Raw genomic sequence first — 23,606 nt, 5'->3', positions numbered from 1 at the left:
CTTGCTCTGGGCACAGTGTAAAACTGAGGTCTGGAGGAGGGGCATAGAGGGAGGAGCCAGTGCACACCCAGAGTCCAAAGCTTTCTTAAAGTGCCCTATCTCCTGCGGAGCCCGTCTATACCCCATGGTCCTTACGGAGTCCCAGCATCCTCAAGGACGTTAGAGAAATTAACATTTATATATAGTCAGTCACTTCATGTAAGACATAATTTAGACTCAGAGACGCATGCTTTTATATACTCAGACCATGGCACTAGAAATAGATTAGATTAAAACTGATATAAAGCTACTTTAAAATAGATTGAAAAAGGCTGTGCTCATAACAAATGTATCAACTCTATAATTTAACACCATATAATGGTCACATTTTATCTTTGATTTGAGTACTTCTTCCATCTACTGTGCAAAGCTAGCATTGGTTTACGAGGGCTGCGTTTCATTTGCCGGCTGTAGGGATTTTGGCAGTCAGGATACTAATCCTGAAAGCCAGCAATGCTGCCAGCTGGAATCCCGGTGCAGCAGGGCTACTCATAAGTGTCCGTGACACCCACAGAGTGGGAATAGATCCTGTGGAGAGCTCAGTAAGCCACCGAGCCCGCAGCGTGGCGAGCGCAGTGAGCCTGCGTAAGGACTCTTAGCGCTCGCCCTGCTGCAGGCATTCTGGCGGATGGGATGCCGCTGTTGGGATACGGACAGCCGGCTTCCCGTCCACCGGTAAAGCATACTGAATCCGTTTACGAAACTTAAGAAGGAAAAATCAATTTTAGACTGAAGTGCAAAGTGTGAAATTCACTTGGATCTTTCCAGTAGGTGATAAAAAGCCACTTCTGTCTCCTCCATGAAAGTTCTAGGATGCATGAGTCTATCTGGGAGCTCCTTAGTTGATGGAATACCAATTCTATAAATCCAAGAATTGTGCCATCCTTATTTTTCAAAGTTAAGTAAATAGTTTTCCTATACACCTATCGTGTAAATTTCTCATTCTTTTTTTTGTTCTTTCAGAAATGTAATATTGATAACCTATTACACTAAAGGGCCCCGTACACTAGAACGATAATGCCCGATTTCATCCAATTTCAAGCATTCAGGATCATATATCGGGTAAAATCATGCATTTTGGATGCGTTTACGATCCAATCCGATGCACGTTCCCGTGAGGGTCGGATCAGCTCCCCTAGATCGTTAGTGCTGCACTCGTGATATGTCGGTTCACGCAGGCATGGCTGGGATCGCAAAAGATATATCGCATGCAAAATGTACCAAATCGTATGGAATCATATGGAACCACTCCTGGGAATCGAGGGAAATCGCCTCAGACTTCAGCCTCAGACATATCTTTGTAGTGTATGGGGGCCTTAAGTCAGCAATTTTGTCATTTGAAGAAATGTTTACAATTATTCAGTCTACTAACTGAAATCTCTGAGGTACAATGAAAAATCACTGTACCAAGTGTACAATTCACAGGAGACATTTTCCCTTGGGTTCTGTGGTTCCCTTGGGTTCTGTGTTCACCGACACACCAGAAAAATGTGACTATGTCATGCTGCAGAAGGCAAACACAGTGGGAGGACCAAACAAAAGCTTAATTCACACAAATATTGGCTTCTGATTGGTCCTCTTGCTCAGAAACGCCATCTGCACCATTTAAAAGTTGTAAATAAAAAAAGTGTGGTCACCTACTGTAGGTGCAGATAAAAGATATAATGACATTTATTGACTTGAAACCACACCATTGCAGCATGTTACATTATTATCTATGGATTATGTCATCTCTTTTTTTTCTCATTTAAATTAATTACACGTTGTTACCCAAAGCTGACTCAGTAATAGGTCCAACTCTAGACAAAATGCAACATCCCACTGGTAAGTTTATCAGTTAATACTTACCCGAGATATTATCATATACATTTCCAGTTCAGCAAGCCGGCGTCCCACACAGGTCCTCACCCCATATCCAAATGGGATACTGCAAAAGGGGTTGTTCTTTTCTTTATTCTCCTTAAACCAGCGCTGAGGGTAGAATCTGTTTGGTTCTGAGAAATTCTTCTCATCACGACTTATTTGATAATGACATAGGGTAAACAGTGTCTGCAAAGTAGAAGAATAAAAATATAAGACTAAAATATAAGAATAAAAATATAATATATACAGCTTTTGTGTATATATATATATATATATATATATACACACTGCTCATAAAAATAAAGGGAATACTAAAATAACACATCCTAGATTTGAACGAATGAAATATTCTTATTAAATACTTTGTTCTTTACATAGTTGAATGTGCTGACAACAAAATCACACAAAAATTATCAATGGAAATCAAATTTATTAACCCATGGAGGTCTGGATTTGGAGTCACCCTCAAAATGAAAGTGGAATAACACACTACAGGCTGATCCAACTTTGATGTAATGTCCTTAAAACAAGTCAAAATGAGGCTCAGTAGTGTGTGTGGCCTCCACGTGCCTGTATGACCTCCCTGCAACCCACACAAGTGGCTCAGGTTGTGCAGCTCATCCAGGATGGCACATCAATGCGAGCTGTGGCAAGAAGGTTTGCTGTGTCTGTCAGCGTAGTGTCCAGAGCATGGAGGCGCTACCAGGAGACAGGCCAGTACATCAGGAGACATGGAGGAGGCTGTAGGAGGGCAACAACCCAGCAGCAGGACCGCTACCTCCGCCTTTGTGCAAGGAGGAACAGGAGGAGCACTGCCAGAGCCCTGCAAAATGACCTCCAGCAAGCCACAAATGTGCATGTGTCTACTCAAACGATCAGAAACAGACTCCATGAGGGTGGTGTGAGGGCCCGACGTCCACAGGTGGGGGTTGTGCTTACAGCCCAACACCGTGCAGAACGTTTGGCATTTGCCAGAAAACACCAAGATTGGAAAATTCGCCACTGGCGCCCTGTGTTCTTCACAGATGAAAGCAGGTTCTCACTGAGCACATGTGACAGACGTGACAGAGTCTGCAGATGACAAGGAGAACGTTCTGCTGCCTGCAACATCCTCCAGCATGACCGGTTTGGCAGTGGGTCAGTAATGGTGTGGGGTGGCATTTGTTTGGGGGGCCGCTCAGCCCGCCATGTGCTCGCCAGAGGTAGCCTGACTGCCATTAGGTACCGAGATGAGATCCTCAGACCCCTTGTGAGACCATATGCTGGTGCGGTTGGCCCTGAGTTCGTCCTAATGCAAGACAATGCTAGAACTCATGTGGCTGGAGTGTGTTAGCAGTTCCTGCAAGACAAAGGCATTGATGCTATGGACTGGCCCGCCCGTTCCCCAGACCTGAATCCAATTGAGCACATCTGGGACATCATGTCTCGCTCCATCCACCAATGCCACGTTGCACCACAGACTGTCCAGGAGTTGGCGGATGCTTTAGTCCAAGTCTGGGAGGAGATCCCTCAGGAGACCATCCGCCACCTCATCAGGAGCATGCCCAGGCGTTGTAGGGAGGTCATACAGGCACGTGGATGCCACACACACTACTGAGCCCCATTTTGACTTGTTTTAAGGACATTACATCAAAGTTGGATCAGCCTGTAGTGTGTTTTTCCACTTTCATTTTGAGGGTGACTCCAAATCCAGACCTCCATGGGTTAATAAATTTGATTTCCATTGATAATTTTCGTGTGATTTTGTTGTCAGCACATTCAACTTTGTAAAGAACAAAGTATTTAATAAGAATATTTCATTCATTCAGATCTAGGATGTGTTATTTTAGTGTTCCCTTTATTTTTTTGAGCAGTATATATATATATATATATATATATATATATAAAAAGAGAGAGAGAGAGAGAGAGAGAGAGAGATATTACCTGCTCAACATGCTTAGCACAAATTGCTTACAACTCAAATACATTACAATTCTTTCTCTCTCTCTCTCTCTCCTGTCTCCTCCTTTGCCTCCCATCTCTCTCCTCCTTTTCTTACCAGCATGTCTGAGCACAAACCAAGCATGAAGTCAAAGGAATTGTCTGTAGACCTCTGAGACAGGATTGTCTCAAGGCACAAATCTGGGGAAAGGTACAGAAAAATATCTGCTGCTTTGAAGGTCCCAATGAGCACAGTGGCTTCCATCATCCGTAAATGGAAGAAGTTCGGAACCACCAGGACTCTTCCTAGAGCTGGCCGGCTGTCTAAACTGAGTGATCGGGGGAGAAGGGCCCTACTCAGGGAGGTGACCAAGAACCCGATGGTCACTCTGTCAGAGCTACAGCATTCCTCTGTGGATAGAGGAGAACCTTCCAGAAGGACAACCATTTCTGCAGCAATACACCAATCAGGCCTGTATGGTAGAGTGGCCAGACGGAAACCACTCCTTAGTAAAAAGCACATGGCAGCCTGCCTGGAGTTTGTCAAAATGCACCTGAAGAACTCTCAGACCATGGGAAACAAAATTCTCTGGTCTGATGAGACAAAGATTGAGCTCTTTGGTGTGAATGCCAGGCATCATGTTTGGAGGACACCAGGCACAACTCATCACAAGGCCAATACCATCCCTACAGTAAAGCATGGTGGTGGCAGCATCATGCTGTGGGGATGTTTTTTGGTGGCAGGAATGGGGAGACTAGTCAGGATAGAGGGAAAGATGAATGCAGCAATGTACAGAGACATCCTGGATGATAACCTTCTTCAGAGCGCTCTTGACCTCGGACTGGGGCGACAGTTCATCTTTCAGCAGGACAATGACCCTAAGCACACAGCCAAGATATCAAAGGAGTGGCTTCAGGACAACTCTGTGAATATCCTTGAGTGGCCCAGCCAGAGCCTAGACTTGAATCCGAATGAACATATCTGGAGAGATCTGAAAATGGCTGTGCATCGACGCTTCCCATCCAACCTGATGGAGCTTGAGAGGTGCTGCAAAGAGAAATGGGCGAAACTGCCCAAAGATAGATGTGCCAAGCTTGTGGCATCATATTCAAAAAGACTTGAGGCTGTAATTGCTGCCAAAGGTGCATCAACAAAGTATTGAGCAAAGGCTGTGAGTATTTAATGTACATGTAATTTCTTAGGGGGTGAAGGGGTGGGGACTAACATGTTACTGTCACGAGGCGAGCGCTTACCATCGCGGGTCCTGGGATCTGTCCTCTGCCGGCGCAGCTGATCACGGTGCTGGGTGGTCACATGGGGACGCACCACGGACAGCGGTGGAAGTGGCGCAGCTTCCGGGAGGCAGGAGGGAAGACCTAATGGCCTACTGCATTCCTGTGTGTCTGCAGCATAGGGGGCGGCCATGTTGGAGACCAATTGCAGCACCAATGAGCGTCTATGGGTCAGTGTCAGCCAATTCTGTTTCCTTGCTGCCTATAAATAGGCTGGGAATTTTGCATTCTGTGCCAGTGCTTTTGTTGTAGTTACTCTGTACTCTAGCTCTGTGCTCCCTCAGATTGTTCTGTGCATCTCCAGGTATTCTGGTGCCATCTTTGCTCTCTTAGTTGTCAGCCTGCTCTTGCTGCTTTGTGCTTGTCAGCTCCCCAGAACGTGGTCATGGTTAACCGCTATCCCGCCGGTACCTTCGGATTCTCCGGAATCCCATGAAGGCTCGCCAGCCTCTGCCTGTGTCTCTCAGTCACGTGTTCATATCATCCAGTGGATGATCTTTACAGTTCTTCATTCACGTCTTCGCATCATCCAGCAAATCAATCTTCACAGTTCTTCAGTCATGTCTTCACATCATCCAGCAAACACATCTTCACAGTTCTTCAGTCATGTCTTTGTATCATCCACAACATATTCTTCACAGTTCTTTAGTCACAACTTCGTATCATTCAGTTGACATTCTTTACAATTCTTCATTTAAGTTCTCATACCATCCAGGAACCAATTCTTCGCAGTTCTTCTCACGCTTCTACGTCATCCTGCAGACCTCGTCATAGTTCCTCCGCCACGCCTCTTCATCATTCAACAAACCACCTCTCTCTACATTCACCAACGTCATTCTTCAGGAGTCCAATGACCTCATTCACTACAGTTCGCCAACCCTGAAGTAGTTAGTCACAGACTTTCTTCAGCTACATTAAGATCTGTTGCCGTTAATAAAATATATGAAAAGGAATTTATCCTCCTTCAGCTGGTCTGAGTCCAACGCAGGGGCGGAACTGTGGGAGGCAGTGGAGTCGGCTGCCACCGCGCTCCTGACCTCAAGGGGGCACCTGTCCTCCATTGCCTCCCACTACCCGACAACCCATCGCCGCTGTGCCGAATGTGGATGGAGGAGCTTTGCCAGTGTCGTGACATGGCTACAGCAGCTGCCTCCTCGTATCCACAGAGACGAGCTGGCAGCTGGCTGCAGCTAGGGGGAGCTCCGGCGCACAGCTGATCACAGGCACTTCCAATTGAGCTGTCTGTCTGAAGCTCTCTCTTCACCCGTCCTGCTGCTAGCCGCAGGTAGGCACTGGCACCACCCGCCTCAAGCTGCTGCACTGTGTATGTGTGCTGTTTGTGGTGTATGTGTGTGTATGGGGGGTGATTACTGGGGGTATCTATAATAAATATTGGCAGCACTGACTGTGTGTTAATGTTTTTAAGGGAGGTGTGTGTGTGTCTGTGTTTTTTAACGAAAGTTGTGTGTTTAAGTGAAAGAGACGTGTGTATATAATTAAATGAGGTGTGGTGTGTGTGTAATTGTGTGTGTGTAGTTGAAAGAGGCATGTGTGTGTCTGTTTAAGTGAAAGAGGCGTGTGTGTGTGTGTGTGTGTGTGTGTTTGTGTGTGTGTGTAATTGTGTGTGTGTAACTGTGTGTTGGTGTGTAATTGAAAGAGGCGTGTGTGTAAGTGAAAGGCATGTGAGTGTGTGTGTGTAATTGAATGAGGCATGGTGTGTGTATGTGTGTGTGTGTGTAATTGAAAAAGGCGTGTGTGTGTAATTGTGTGTGTGTAATTGAAAGATGCATATGTGTGTAACTGAAAGAGGCATGTGAGTGTGGGTTTACGTGAGAGGTATGTGAGTGTAAGTAAAAGAGACATGCGTGTGTGTAAGTGAAAGAGACGTGTGTGTAAGTGAAAGACGTGTGTGTGTGTGTGTGTGTGTGTATGTGTGTAAGTGAAAGAGGCATGTGTTTGTGTAAGTGAAAGAGGTATGTGTACTACACAATACTACTATTGTGAAAGTACTATTGTGAGTATGCTGCTACTGTTCCCCCCGAGTACCAGATATCTACATATGGTGTGTATATATATATATATATATATATATATACTCTCTCCTCATCCAGTTAATGCCCAGTTGCCTCCTAATAGGTCTGTGGGACCTTGCAGATAAATCAATGAAGAAGTGGCACTCACGGGACTTGATTGATAAAAATAAGACTCAGGACACAGCGGTCTCAGCTGTGTCCTGAGTCTTATTTTTATCAATCAAGTCCCGTGAGCGGCACTTCTTCATATATATATATATATATATATATATATACTGTATATATATATATATATATTCCTATATGTGTGTGTGTGGGGGGGGGGGGGGGCACCAACATTTTATCATGCCTCCGGGCGACTGGGGTGAACTTACGCCACTGGTCCAATGGATTCACAAAAACAGCCTGTTCTGACAGTTAGCCTAACATAGATATTTATGAAATACTAACAAGCAGTAGTAAGGCAACCTAAACTAAAATCTTAATACGGTCACTACCAAGAAAATTAAGCTGTATAAAGGAGGGACTCCTTCAAAGCAGCCACAAATGTAAACAATACCATAAAAAATAGCAACACTAATATCATACCCTCCAACATTTTATACATGAAAACTGGTACAAATTAGGAAAGGGGTGTGGCCACGGGTAAAAGGGACATGGCCACACCCCCATTCCTATACTTTCAATGTTATTTTGGAAAGTCAAAAATCGGTACAAAGCCCTTTTTGGCAGGTACAGACCATAAAAAAAGGTACAGTTGGAGGGTATGATATATGAGGGACTGAAATGCAGCTTGATAATAAATCAGCAATTAATAACAATAATATACAGTTACAATAATACAAAATCAAAACACACATATAAAAGAATTAATGCATAGACTATGTAGTCTGAATTATGTGCTTAGTCGATTAGTGGAGGACCCCAAAATGGTCTTTGTAAAAGAAATGCCCAATATGAGTGATAAAGTTAGTAACCATCAGGAAAACTTTCAGTTAGCAAGAGGTAAAAGCCGGATAAGAGAAACGAAGGCGATGCAGTCCTCTAACATATAATCTATGCAGAATGGCAAGTGGCTGGCGGAATTTATCTGGCAAATGGTTATCTTCTAATACGACAGGTCAAAGATGGAGCCCAGAAGCAAAAGCATGCTACCGTTACAGTAAGTGTAAGCAGTATTGCAGACACCGAGTAAGGGTAGAACACTTTGCTAGTGTAATTCTAGGCTTCTTGTAGCACCAGACAAATGTAATAAACATACTATAGCAGTGTGACACATCACCCCGCTACAGCTGAATTGGTAACATTTGAATCAAATATGAATGTTTTAGAAAAACAATGCTCTTCACCATAGCTACGCTCAGGCCCGCCATAAGGAGGGTGCTGCGGGCACAGCTGTCCCGGGCCCGGCCTCTCTAACAGAGAGGGGAGGGCCCAGGCCGCTCATGCTGCTGCCCGCCCACCGCCGTCCGTTCTCCTTCCACCGCTGCCGCCCGGCTCCTGCAGGCTATTGAAAAGTCCCTCTCAAGAGGAGACAGTTATTAAAGATACTAGAGGAGGCTCTAGTATCTTTAATAACTGTCTCCTTCGAGGCAGCAGCCATTTTGGAAGCAACATTTTCTATAGTTTTACTTGAAACAGGCTGCTGAACAATCGGCAGCAGCTCCAGCAGCGGCTGCAGGGGGGGAGGACAAGCAGAACCCCTGACAATAAGTAGTACCCCAATGTGCAGGTACTGGGGCATTACTGTGCGGGGCATTACAGTGTGGTGCATAATATGGTTCTGGGGACAAAACTATGAGGACACAGATTTTATATATATATATATATATATATATATATATAAATATAAAATATTTGATTTAATTATTATTATTATTGGGAGGGGCTGCCTATTTTGCCAGTCCCGGGCCCCGTAATTTCTGATGGCAGCCCTGGCTATGCTGCCCAAGAGGGGAAGAGGAAGAATTTTCTAATTATGGAGAAGTCTGTCAGGTGCTAAAAGTAACAGTCTTAAAATAATATCATAAAATCTGTGTAGATGGAATTTCTATCACAAGATATTTCAACTAAATTATAGCAAGCTAGAAGTGTGTGAGTAAATGGTGGTCTAAAAATGTACAAGGGAAATTAGTCACAGTGACTCACAGGTAAAAGGTAAAAGCTCAGATTTGGTGAAGCTTATTGTTGAATGATATTGACTAGTGCTGGGATGGAAGCGACAGGATCTGAAACAAACAGGATCATATAATCAGATAACAGGATCATATAATCAGATAACAGGATCATATAATCAGATAACAGTGCTAACTTGGTTTCAGAGGAGCCAACTGCAATACCCTTACATAATACTGGGTCTGATTCGCATTTGGAAACAAAGCAAAAAAAAGCAAGCAAATGTGCATCTGACCAAAACCAGGTGCACTGCACGTAAGGCAGATGTACCATATGCAGCAAGAGTTAGATTTGGGAGGGGTGTGTCCAAACTGAAATCTAAATTGCAGTGTAAAAATAAAGCTGTCTAACATCTGTGGGCTACCCTGCACAGACAAGAAATATAAATTTATTTCCTCCCCTTGCATGGCAACATGGACCGGGACCGGTATAGGAGCCGGACTGAACCCAGAATATGACTCGACTGGAACAGGTACGAGAACCAGACTGAAACTGGTACTGGAGCCGGCCTGGAACTGGGAGATGGCTGAACTGGAACAAAGGAAGGCTCATGGAGTTGTACTGGAATAGGCTGAATAAGTACAGATGCTTGGCTGGAAACAGCTAAGCTCTGGATGGTGATCTGGGACTGGCTAATGGGCACAAATGCCGGACTGGAACTGACTAAGCTCTGGATGCCGGGCTGGGACTGGTGAATAGGCACATATGCTGGGTTGGGACTGGCTGTACTCGCTTAGGGTCCGGGCCGGGACCGGCTATGCTCTGGTACCGGGCTAGGAACAGTAATCCTAGAGGCAGTATTAACCAGACTGGAACTAGTTTTGCTGAGACCTGTAGGGCTGTAGAAAACATCAAAACTGGGAGCAGGAAGAGCCAGGCTGGAACTGGAATACTGGGAGTTGCTGTGGTGCAGGTTGTTGCTTTAAACAGGATTACCCAAGCTAGAACTGGGATTGCTGGGAGCTGTAATGTTGCAGGGCAAGTTGAAGCTGGTAGTGGGATTAGCCAGGCTGGAACATACAGTAGGTAAAATAAAAATATTTTAAAGCATCAAAAAATGAATAGGAACATACATAAAAGAATAAACGAACATAAAACAAGAAAGAGCCTTATGGTGGAGTATTCCAACACAGACTTCCAATTGGATAAAGCACAAAAAAAATCATAAGGAAGAAAAATGGCAAATGAACAGGATCACTCCTAACAGTCCTCAGTAAATCACATAGAGGGGAAACCTAGGAAAGCAAGTAGCGTAGGGGCAAAATAAACCAGGTAAGTTCTGTAAGCAGTTAAAACAAGTGTGAAGGACAAAAAAACTTGAACAACTGAAGGGTAGAGCAGATTCAATGAAGAGCGGATCTTATGGAAAGTGAGTCCACATAAGAAGGCCAGGGAATGGTCAGTTCGGCAAGGAGGAAACAACAGTCAACATCTGGGAAAGTTCCTCGTCTTTACTAAAAATTGCATTGGTGTCTGCTGCTGATGCAAAATCCTTATAAGAAGTGCCTTCAAATAAACGCAGCCTCATCTGATACAGCTAGGCAAACTTCCTTTATGAGTGCAAGCCCCTTGCACCCTCGTTACCAACACACTAATCTTGAAAGAGGAAAAGTTCACTGTCTTCCCACTTAAGGTCACAACATTTCCTAGATGAAGTCCAAAGTGCATCTTTGTGGATATAATTAAGGCATTGAAAAATCAGTGTGATATATTAGCAATATATAACAATTGGGCGCTACTCTGTGTGTTTCTGCCGGGCAGCTGTGATAAATGAGAGAGTCAGTCTACACAGATAAACATATGAAAAAAAAAGACTAGTAGCGCATATATGGCTTTAGACCTTTAACATATCTCAATAATTATAATCAGATAGCATATCTAAGACATATATTTAATAAACACAAGAATGTGAATTACATGATTAGAAGATAATAAATAGCAGCACATGTATAAAAGGTCTCTTCATTTCAATAAGCCAGCAGATAAAAACACATAATGCAAGAACTGATAAAATAAATGGTCCTCCAAATAGTCTGGTAATGTAGCAAAAGGAAGTTTTAAATGTGGGTGTATATCCCATTAAATGAGTCACAACTGATCAGCTTTGAGGTGAAAATTAACCAGTTCAGTTCCAAATTAGTGAGGAAGTCCAACACAAAAATATATGGCTCCCAAATGCACATTGTGGATTTGCTGGAGGGAATGTAGTTCGGACGGGATCCCGGCGCCTGAAATATCGATGCCAAAATCCAAAATGGCAGCATAATGCCGGCATCAAAATCACAACGGTGCTCTGGATCCCGGTGTCAAAATACAGATGCCTGGAATCCCGAACGTTCTGTTAGCGTGCTGCGCTTACATACAGGAATAGTGGGAGGTTAGGTATTAGAAGCGAGGTTAGAGTTAGGGTACAAGGACGTGAAAGGGATGGTTAGATACCAGGAAGGGAGGTTAGGCACTTACAAGGGGAGGTTAGGGTTAGGCACCAAGCGGGGAGAGTTAGGTTTAGGCAGCAGGGAAGGAAGGGTTAGGGTTAGGCACTACCTGGGGGGGTTAGTGTTAGGCACCACTGGGGAGGGTTAGGGTAAGGCACCCACAAGGGAGGGTTAGGGTAGGGGGCAGGGGAGGGTTAGTGTACTTTCGGGGGGGCTGTCAGGATTCTGATGGACAGGATGCTGCTGTCGGTATTCTGACCACCGACATCCCGTCCATCGGTATATACCGAACCCTGCCAGAGGTCCCAAATGGAAGGTAGGTTCAGTGCTAGATAAGTTGGCGATCCTTAGGTGAAATCTTTGCTGACCGAGTGTATCGTCTGCCGTTTTTCACTGTTAGAGCTTGCAGATTTATCAAAAGCATGTTCATATGGCAAAAAGATGTGCTTTTTATAGTAGATCCAAATATGGCTGCTGATTAGCAGCTGTACAAAATTAGCATGCTATCCACATTTTTATACGTAAAAGTCATTCAATATTATTATTATTATTATTATTATTATTATTATTATCCTTTATTTATATGGCACCACAAGGGTTCCGCAGCACCCAATTACAGAGTACATGTGCACATAATCAAAACAGGAAAACAATGACTTACAGTTGAAGACAATATAGGACAAGTACAGGGTAATTAAGCATAACTACATCAGTAGACAACACTGAGATATGTATCAAGGCGGCTGAAAACTGCAGGATTTCGGCAGTTGAGGATTATTAAAGTATGAAAAGGATAATCACATGAGGGAAGAGGGCCCTACTTGTGAGAGCTTACATTCTAAAGGGGAGGGGAGGGGCAGACAGACAGGGGTGATACAGATGACATAGACCGAGCGTGGGACTTGGCTGGGTTTGGTAAAGAAGTGGGTCTTAAGAGCCCGTTTGAAGTTCTGTAGAGAGGTAGAGAGTCTGAGGGGGAGAGGTAGAGAATTCCAGAGTAAGGGAGCAGCACATGAAAAATCTGGAGACAGGAGTGGGAGGAAGTAATCAGAGGACAAGAGAGTCGGTGTGCATTAGCAGAGCGAAGAGGACAGGTGGGAGAGTAAAGGGAGATACAGTAAGGTCAGAGATGTAAGTGGGAGAGGAGTGGGTGAGTGCTTTGTAAGTGAGTGTGCGAAGTTTGAATTCTGAAAGGGAAAAGAAGCCAGTGAAGGGCTTTTAGGAGAGGGGAGGTGGATGTAGTGCGTTTGGTGAGGAAATAATTAGTGAGTGTATATTGATCTTGTTGGCATCCTGGGTGAGAAAGGGTCTGATCTTGGAAAGGTTATTGAGATGAAAATGACAGGTTTGTGAGAGGTGCTGAATGTGTGGCTTGAAGGAGAGGGAGGAGTCAAGGAGTACACAAAGCCAGCGTACTTGGGGGCTAGAGGAGATAGTCGTGTCATCAATGGATAATGAGATTGTGGGAGGTGAGGTTGTGCTGGAGGGTGGAAAGATGATCAGCTCAATCTTGGACATGTAGAGTTTAAGAAAGTGCCTGGACATCCAGAAGAGATAGCAGAGAGACAGTTGGAGGTACAAGTGAGGAGAGCTGGGGAGAGATCAGGGGAGGAAAGGTAGATTTGAGTGTCATCAGCATAGAGGTGATATTGGAAGTTAAAAGAACTAATGAGTTCACCTAAAAAGGAGGTATAGAGAGAGAAAAGGAGAGGACCAAGAACAGAACCTTGGGGGACACCAACAGTTAGTGAAAGTGGGGGTGTGGGGGGGGGGTCATGAGAGGAGACAGAGAAGGAATGATTAGAGAGGTAGGAGGACAGCCAGGAGAGGGCAGTATCATGCAGACCAAGAGAGTGAAGGATTTGCAGAAGGAGAGGTTTGTCCACAGTGTCAAAAGCAGCAGAGAGGTCAAGAAGAATAAGTAGAGAGTAGTGGCCCTTAGATTTGGCTGTATGGAGGTTGTTGCAGACTTTTGTGAGGGCAGATTCAGTGGAGTGGAGAGAGTGGAAACCAGACTGGAATGGGTCAAGCAGTGAGTGGGAGGAAAGAAAGGCAGTGAGGCGGTTATAGACAATACGCTCAAGGAGTTTGGAGGCAAAAGGGAGGAGATAGATGGGTCAATAGTTGGAGAGGGCGTTTGGATCAAGGGTAATTTTTGTAAGAATAGGGGAGACAAGAGCATGCTTAAAGGCAGAGGGGACAGTGCCTGATGAGAGGGAGAGATTGAGAAGGTGGGCAAGATGGGTACAGGCAGAAGGAGAGAGGTAGCGTAGGTGGTGGGAAGGGATAGGGTCAAGTGGGGAGGTTTCCAGGAGGCAAACCCATAAGTCATATAAATCTATTGTTTTAATATAATTTAATTAACATACTACAGTTTATAAAGGGAAGTTGATCACTGCCAAGCCACTGTGCTGGTCACTTGATGGAAGCAACAATCTACCTACAGCCAGCCTAATTGGCTGTGGGTGGACTGGCTGTCAATCAACAGCAGCCTGGCTAATGACTGACAACCAGCCCACCCACAGCCAATCAATGACCTGTTCCGATGGTAGCAGCCACTGATTGACGGAACACATGACTTCAGGCATTTGTGGAGAGGAGCTATATGTCTATACACATATAGTTCCTCTAGGTCCAGCTGGTTCGGGAATTTAATTTTTACTATTTGTATTGCCCCTGGATACTACTGGAGAAGAGGACCGATCTTCTCCAAGGGGTTGGTGAAGTATGAATTTTTTTGTCCCTATCTATGTAGCGGATTCTACTTGGACAAGTGGACTGAGTGGCACCAGGGACAAGATGAGTATATGTGAGAAAGTGTATAACAGTTATACTTTCTACGATGTTTGTGTTCCGTTTTCACTTTAATATTTCTTTTACAGGGGGACTATATGTACCAGCAGATCCTTAATGCCCCTCATGCTGGTACTAGTGGTTTTCTAAGTATCAGAATGTAGGGAAGGCATGCTCGGACCTACAGTCCTCCTGTAAAACACAATATTATGCTCATTTTAACTGAATTGTTATCAACTCAGCATCCACCGCCCAGGGGTGCTGGGGATACCCCTGGGATTCAGCCCAGGCCTTGGGTGCCTGGAAAGGGGGGATCCCTTAATTAGGGGTCCCCACTTCCCCAGAATCCCCGGCCTGGGATAATTAGTTAGGGGTGATAAATGCTTTGGCCGGGGAACCCCATTCAAGTGTGTCCCCTGGCTGTGGCATTACCCCCCTGGTAGTGGAGCTCCGTGCTGGTTTGAAAAGTATGGGTGTCCCCTATGTCCATTTTTCCCCATATTTTTAGACCATTAAATATAAAGGAACCCTATGCATTTTTTTGCCTATATTTCTTGAACCAGGGCCAGCTTCTAGAGCCTTCTGCCGGTTCATTACATACAGGGGAACCCTAACCATTTTTTCCCTGTATTTTTTGAGCCAGGATGGCTCCAAGAGCCAGAGGCTGGATATGCTTTTAGGGGAGGATCACGCATAATATTTTTCCAGATTTTTTAACTATTTTATTACTTTTACACACAGAAGCCTGCACAGATCTTGCTAATCTGTACAGGTTTCTGTAAAACTCGCCTATCTGAACCAGGTCTTTTTTTTATTTTACTAGTTCCGTTTTACAAATCGCACCCTATTACATTGTGGGAGGTGTATATTTTAAAAGATAAAAAACATCTGGATGTGAGGTGGGGCATGAGAGTTGTGGAAATCAAGTTACTGTACATGCAAGTTTGCATGTTCATGCAGCCTTTTACATCTGCAGGTTCTATAATGTGCTCGTTTAGTGCTAAACTCGCACATTTTTACAACTTGCACCCTATTACTATCACATTTAGCCCACTATTTTAAATTATTATTATCTTGCCATATGTTTATCTGTGGAGACTGACTCTCTCCGTTATCACTCCTACCTTGGCAGAAATGCACATAGTAGTGACCGATTGTTATATATTGCTAATAAATTACTCTACAAAGTGATCTTTCAGGACCTTCATTATATCCAAAAAGAGGCATTTTGGAAATCATCTAGAAAATGTTGTGATCATAAATGGGATGGCTATTTGTGCACTGTTATTCTTTTTGCCATACTGAAAGATCACTGGCCATGATTTACCACCATAATTGGTATGAATAGGACCAATTTTGCTGAAATCCCAGCAGTCCAGGCAAAATGGTAAGTAAATAATATAAGTGGGCTCCCATAACAGGGCCATCTTTTCATATGTGCTCAATGGGTACTTGTCCAAGAGCCCCAGGAGTATAATGGCCATAGGCTGATAGCTGAGGGTCCCCTTTTTCCAGGGTTACCAGATTTTTGAAAATCGATCCTGGGGAACCGGAGATATCTGACTTTAAAGCAGTGGTCCTGATCTGAGCTTGTTAATTGCTCTTACCAGCCAGATATCTTGGGTTCTCTCTGGCTGAGTTTTTCTGAGGGTATGCTCCAAAAGCTGGGACTCTCCCCTTTTGGCAAACACCGGCAGCTTGCCTCTACTATGCCCAGAATCAGAGATATCAGCCTTCCAGAAGCTGGTCCCTGCTCCAGCTCATCACGCCTGGTATGCAGCTTTGTATATTTGTTAGGGAATTGCTCTGGCTCCTGAAACCTGATCCCCAAGTCTCCAGTACTTCCTGAAAGGTGGCGCTCTCTAGTTTTTTGTCCAATTTAAAGCTAAGAAATCTATTTCCAGAAACTGGAGATATCTGCAGTCAAGCAAGCTGCCCTCACACCGGAAAATAATGAATATTAACCCAACTCAACTACTGAGGCCCTTTCATTCAGCCCAATGCCCCACTCTACAGTTTAGTGTTCTCCCTCCCACCCCATCTCCTACCATCTGTGCAGTAAAGGAGTACTTAGTAGAAATTAGTGGTCCAGGTCCTACATGCTGAGTGGAAGATAGAACACCCCCTACCACCTGCAGGACATCAAAGCTGCTGCTGATAGCACCCCCGACCCTTCCCGCTGGAGGATGGGTAGGGGCCTCAGTGCATTGCTTTGCCCAGGGGCCTACACTGCTGTTAAGATGGCCCTGTCCCACAAGGGTTTCAGACAGACCGATAATACACAGGTTATTTATTATTGCGTCTGGACCTGTTCTTAAACTCATCCAATGCATTCCAAATCTGGTGGTGGTCTTTTTGCAGATGAGCAGTATCTTTCTTGAGAGAAGCAATATCATGAAACACAACTCCTACCTGTTCAGTAGTAAGTGCTTTTTAAAAGGCTGCTGCATATTTATGCCTTGCATTGCTTGAGAAAAAGTATCAGTCTGTTCTTGCAATGTAAGGGCCAATGTCTCTTTGATTGTCTTAATCACATTGGCATATTTGACAGAAGACATGTAGGGGGGATGGGGGCATGAAGAAGTGGGACCAGAAGGCTGATCTATCTGTGAGGCAGGCTATATTGGTGTATGGGCCTGCTACTGCTGCACCAGCATAGGAGCCTGGAGAAACTTCTCCACATTGGTGAGGTTGCGGCCGGGGTTGTGGGCAGACGACCTGTGATACCAAAAGACCGCCAAATTGGCCATGTAAGGAGGGTTATAGCTTTGCTCTGGGAATGATTATCTGCTCACATGCCGATTGCAAGCGAAAGTCCTCAAATGTTTTTTTTATCTTAACACAGAAAAGCCCAATTTGCAGATTAAAATTAGCAAAGTAGAAAGAAATGTTAAAAGCAGCGTTTCATATTATAAATGAGCATAGAATTGTTTATCTAACAAGTTAATAGTCAGGTAATCAGAAATAGAACACAATCTGATTGCGGTAAGAGAATTGTGGCGAACTATCCTGAATGGCAGGCTGACCAGTGAGTTTTTGAAATACAGTCTTAAGAAATGTATAGGTGAATCAGGTATCTTGGACAGATGTTGTACAAGTGGAAACATAAATGATAGACCCAGGGCCGTATTAAGCCTTGGGGGTGCCCGGGCCATTTAAGACAGAGGGGCCCCGGTGGAAGGTGGTGGGTGTGGGGGGGGGGGGGGGGGTATATCAGATTGTGCAGACCTCCCAACATGTCCCATTCCAGGAGGGACAAAATGCTCTCTGCCTGGACTTCTCACTTAATACAGTATATGATTGGTGTCACCTGTGTTGAACTATTTAATTGATAAGAAAGGTGTTTCAACACAGGTGACTGCAATCATAAATTAAGAAGGAAGTCCAGGTAGAGAGCATATTGTCCCTCCTGGAATGGGTCATGGGGGGGAGGTATGGATTGTGTATATTAAATGTAAACCAATTAGTTTTAATATAATACTTTAATAATGGCTGGGTACTGTTTATAGCTCCACCTAATTGAAAGTCAACTATTATATAACATTTTCAGACAACATAACCTTAAAATACACATACAAAAATAAAATAATTTATCTTGTCACATGCAAGAATAGCAACAGCCTCTGTACTACTTACACACTGGGACAGGACTCAGGTGGACTCTCTGTGTGTGTCTCTATCTCTAGGCCCAAATGGTTTAGTTGCATAACAGTTTACACGTTTACAAGACTCAGACACCCAAGCAGGGAAGAGGATAAGCTGGGATCCCTGTGTCACTTACAACTCTCTCCATCCACCTATATTGGTAGCTCATGAAACATGATACTCCTGTGTCTATGCCTTCACTGCATACTGTCCTGCTCACATTCTGGCTGCTGGTTCTGCTGATGCTTAAGAGGGAAAGTTAATTATGTCAATGTGCTCTGGCTGGGAGGGGCCCCTGACAAACGGGGGCCTGGGGTACAGTATGCCCTGCATCCCCCCTTAATCTGGCTCTGGATAGATCTCCAAGCACAAATCTCTGTGAAGCTGATCCAAACTGCTTAGGAAACACTTACACCTTTTCGGAAACAGTAGTCTCCGACGATTATCTCCTTCTCAACAGCAACTCTGGAGTTTGTTGACACAACAGGATACAACCTAAATAAGAGCATGGATGATACAATAAACACTTATGGCATACAATTATTTAAAAGTGAATCTAAGGGCCTGATTCTCAGTCACATGCAATGCTAATATTACTGGAGTTGAGTAATTATATTGATACTGCACACATACATTATATAGCTACTTCACGTGTGAAAATATGCTAATGCCGCAGGAGCCGTCTGAGGGAAAAAGGTGTCTGAGGGAAAAAGACGCCTCTTACTTACATTGCAGATCTGAGTGATGCACCCTGAGACACAGCATTGGATCGTCTGCTAGACCATCATCCATCTGAGGTTACTCAGATTGGACCTCACAGCTCCTTAGCGAGGCCAGGAAGTCAGCCACTGAAAGGTACAGACCCTGGCCTTGCCACTCTTAGAAAATGGGGCGACACATCCAGGGCCGTCTTAACAGCAGTGTAGGCCCCTGGGCACAGGAATGCACTAGGGCCCCTACCCATCCTCCAGTCGTAGGGGTGGGGGGTGCTATCAGCGGCAGCTCTGATGTCCCGCGGGCGTTAGGGGGTGTTCTATCTTCCGCTCAGCATGTAGGACCTGGAGCAGTAATTTCTGCTAATTACTCCTTTACTGCACAGGTGGTGGGAGATGGAGCGGGAGGGAGAACACTAAACTGTAGAAGGGGGCATTGTGCTGAATGAAGGGGCCCTGGTACATGACTTCCAGGGTGGTAGGGGATGTTTAATACACATGGAAGGGGTAGATAGTGGACTGGTCTTAATATTCATCATTTTCTGGTGGGAGGGCATCTTGCTTGACTGCAGATATCTCAAGTTCCTGGAAATAGATTTCTTAGCTTTGAATGGGATAAAAAAAAATAGGAGAGTCCCACCTTTCAGTAGGTACTAGAGACTTGGGGATCAGAGTTCAGGAGCCGATGAAAAGATAAAACAGCATATTAGGCGTGTGGAGCTGGAGTAGGGACCAGCTGCTGGAAGGCTGATATCTCTGGTTCTAAGCATAGTAGAGACAAGTTGCCAGTGTTCACCGAAAGGGGAGAGTTGCAGCTTTTGGAGTATACCCTCAGAAAAACTCTATGTCAGAAAAAAACCGAGATATCTGGTTGGGAAGAGAAATTAACAGGCTTGGATGGGGATCACTGCTTTGACATTGGATATCTCCGGTTCTCCTAGGCCGATTTTCAAAAATCTAGTACCATTGGAAAGAGGGGACCCTCAGCTAACAGCCTAGGGCCTTTGTACTCATGGGGCCCTTGGGCAAGTGCCGATTGAGCCCATACGAAAAGACGGCCCTGGACACATCCCTATTTTCTGGACAGAGGCCAACATCGCCCCCACCTTTCCCTTAAACAGCCGCATATTGCCAATCAGGTTGCAGATCAGGGGCACTCTGTGCAATGACGCAGGACCTGTTCTGCACATGGGTTTGCTTACATCTCTAAATTAAGCCCTATGGACTTGTTATGGGAGTTTTGTGAGTGTGTTGTTGAAGTGGTTGCAAACTCAGATGCTAAATCACGCACACTGGAGTCCATACTCTGATGGAGAATCTGTACCTAGCATACAGCTGATGAAAGTTTTGATGGTGCAACCAAGGATTGCTTATAGAGACGCACCAAGCATGCTTTAACCATCTAAAGACATTGACATTGACAAGACATTGAAAGTGGGCGTCTCAGTCCTTGCACATTTAGATGCATGGCTGTACACCTGAGGAAGGGCTTACAATAGCATTAGCATATAGTCACAGGCGCACCGACGGCAACAGATTAAGGAAGCTGAAGCAGTGTGCAACTCAGAATCAGGCCTTATGATTTAAAAATGAATGATGCTTTCTAAAAATATACAACAGATTCAGAAACAACTCAGTATTAAAAAAGCAAAGGTAATATGTGTTTTTATGTACATAAGACAGGTGTGGCATAGAAGATCTACAGTAATTAGCTAAACAGTCATTAGGTTTACCCCATATGTTCGACATGTATTATGTTGACAGGGTCAAAAGTTCATCATGGAAAAGGTAGACCGTAGAAATGGTCGATAGGTACAAAAGGTCGACATGGAAATGGTTGACGCAAAAAAGGTAGACACAGTTTTTTTTGGGTGCAATTTTCTACGTTTCATCATATGTGACTAAAATTATTGTAAAACTATGTTCTTGCGGTAATCAAGATGTAAAAGTGTAAAAAAATGTAAATCACACAGGGCGCATAGCACCAGGCAGTGCAGATATTATGACTAAAGACTTCCAACCTCTATAACAATATATGCAATAGTTTGTATAATACCACTTCACCCGTGCTCTATATACCACAGATGTAGATATGGTATATTCCAGTTCTTGTATGTTTCCACTCTCCGGCTCCTCTCAGATGAATGAACATATGATGTTTAAAAACGGACCAGAAAATGAAATATAAAAATATATATAGTGTAATACTATTTAAAATGGCACACATGAGCGAATAAAGGACGTCCAATTACCAGCATTTGATGCCAGTTCTCTCCAAATGCCAGCAAATGGACATCCTTTAAATACTCACGGATCTTTTTTCATTATTTAGATTGAATGTCATACATATGCTCTTATTAATGTTTTTTTTTTTAAAATGTTTTTTTTGTTATGGAATGAATTGTGTGCTATTTTAAATGGTATCACACGATAGGCTAAATTTAATAGGGTGCGATTTTGGGAAACGTGCAGATTTTACCGCAAATTTGCACGTTTTCCAAAAATTGCAAATGTAATAGCCTGTGATTTTGTTAAAAATCACAAGTTTTTAACATATACCAAAATCACAAGTGAAAAATCGCATCCAGATGTTTTCCCATTGAAAACAATGAAAATTGCAAATGTAATAGGATGCGATTTTTTTTGCTTGTACACAAAACCATACCAAAAATCACCAGAATAATAGACCAGGTTTAAACTGTAGATTTTTGAAGACATATGCACAGATCAGTGAGACCCGTGCATGATTTTGTCTGTAAAAGTAAAGAAAGTGTTAAAATATATTTTTTTTAAATGACGTGCAGGCCCCCCCCCCCCTCCCCCCCCCCACCCCCAGGGCATAACCAGCCTCGGGCTCTTTGAGCCAGCCCTAGTCGCAAAAATACAGGAAAAAAATTGTTTTGGGGTTCCCCGTATTTAAACAACCAGCACCGGACTCTTGGACCGGTCCTGGTTCCAAAAATACGGGGGACAAAAGAAGTAGGGGTCCCCCATATTTTTTAAACCAGCACTGGGCTCCACTAGCCAGGGAGGTGATGCTGCAGCCGGGGGACACTTTTATATAGGTCCCTGTGGCCAAAGCATCACTCCCCCCAACTATTCACCCCTGGCCGAGGCTCCCTGGGGGAGTGGGGACCCCTAAAATAAAGGGGTCCCCCTTCAGGCACCCAAGGGCCAGGGATGAAGGCTGTCTTCCCCATCCCTGGGCGGTGGATGGAGGGTCAATAGCCTTTAAAAGTGTAAAAAATAGAATATTGTCTTTTGCCGTTGAACTACAAGTGCCAGCAAGCCTCCCCCCGCATGCTGGTACTTCGAGAACCGCAAGTACCAGCATGCGGGGAATTAATGAGCTCACTGGTACTTGTAGTTCTACAACAAAATATTAAAATAAAGACACAGACACCGTGACAGTAAAACTTTAATAAAACATACTTGCACACTCACATACATACTAGTGATGAGCGGGTTCGGTTCCTCGGAAACCGAACCTCCCCGAACTTCACCCATTTTACACGGGTCCGAGGCATACTCGGATTCTCCCATATGGCTCGGTTAACCCGAGCGCGCCCGAACGTCATCATCCCGCTGTCGGATTCTCGCGAGATTCGGATTCTATATAAGCAGCCGCGCGTCGCCGCCATTTTCACTCGTGCATTGGAAATGTTAGGGAGAGGACGTGGCTGGCGTCCTCTCCGTGTATTGTTGATGCAAATATTTGTGCTTGCTTATTGCTTAATTGTGGGGACTGGGGAGCAGCTGTATATTAATAATATAGGAGGAGTACAGTGCAGAGTTTTGCTGATCAGTGACCACCAGTTTTATCCATTCTCTGCCTGAAAAAAAACGCTCCTTATCTGTGATCAGTGTGCTGCATATATCTGTGCTCACACTGCTTAATTGTGGGGATTGGGGAGCAGCTGTATTATATAGGAGGAGTACAGTGCAGAGTTTTGCTGACAGTGACCACCAGTATACGTTGTCTGCCTGAAAAACACTCCATATCTGTGCTCAGTGTGCTGCATATATCTGTGCTCACACTGCTTTATTGTGGGGACTGGGGACCACCAGTATATTATATAGGAGGAGTACAGTACAGAGTTTTGCTGACAGTGACCACCAGTATACGTTGTCTGCCTGAAAAACACTCCATATCTGTGCTCAGTGTGCTGCATATATCTGTGCTCACACTGCTTAATTGTGGGTACTGGGGAGCAGCTGTATTATATAGGAGGAGTACAGTGCAGAGTTTTGCTGACAGTGACCACCAGTATACGTTGTCTGCCTGAAAAACACTCCATATCTGTGCTCAGTGTGCTGCATATATCTGTGCTCACACTGCTTTATTGTGGGGACTGGGGACCACCAGTATATTACATAGGAGGAGTACAGTGCAGAGTTTTGCTGACCAATGACCACCAGTATACGTTGTCTGCCTGAAAAACACTCCATATCTGTGCTGCATTGTAGTATATAATAGGAGTACAGTGCATAATTTTGCAGACCACCAGTATATAATATATAGGAGTACGGTACAGAAGGCCACTGCTCTACCTACCTCTGTGTCGTCAAGTATACTATCCATCCATACATGTGGTGCATTTAAGTTTTGCACAGTTTGCTGACCACCAGTATATAATATATAGCATTACGGTACAGTAGGCCACTGCTGTACCTACCTCTGTGTCGTCAAGTATACT

At 44.3% G+C, this 23,606-nt stretch overlaps 1 protein-coding gene across 1 annotated transcript in view; it reads right to left on the bottom strand.

The window, feature by feature from the left end:
* Positions 1–23,606, bottom strand: part of LOC134944945 (sterol 26-hydroxylase, mitochondrial-like) — a 63,292-nt gene that overhangs the window by 4,969 nt on the left and 34,717 nt on the right. The window contains exons 5-6 of the mRNA XM_063933892.1: positions 18,610–18,691; positions 1,888–2,088 (exon numbers count right to left, since the gene is read on the bottom strand). Coding sequence (XP_063789962.1) covers positions 1,888–2,088; positions 18,610–18,691 — 283 coding nt within the window. The remainder of the gene's footprint in view (positions 1–1,887; positions 2,089–18,609; positions 18,692–23,606) is intronic.

The sequence above is a fragment of the Pseudophryne corroboree genome, chromosome 7 (assembly GCF_028390025.1).
Source record: "Pseudophryne corroboree isolate aPseCor3 chromosome 7, aPseCor3.hap2, whole genome shotgun sequence".
Classification (NCBI taxonomy): Eukaryota; Metazoa; Chordata; class Amphibia; order Anura; family Myobatrachidae; genus Pseudophryne; species Pseudophryne corroboree.
This window is presented reverse-complemented; position numbering and strand designations above follow the sequence as displayed.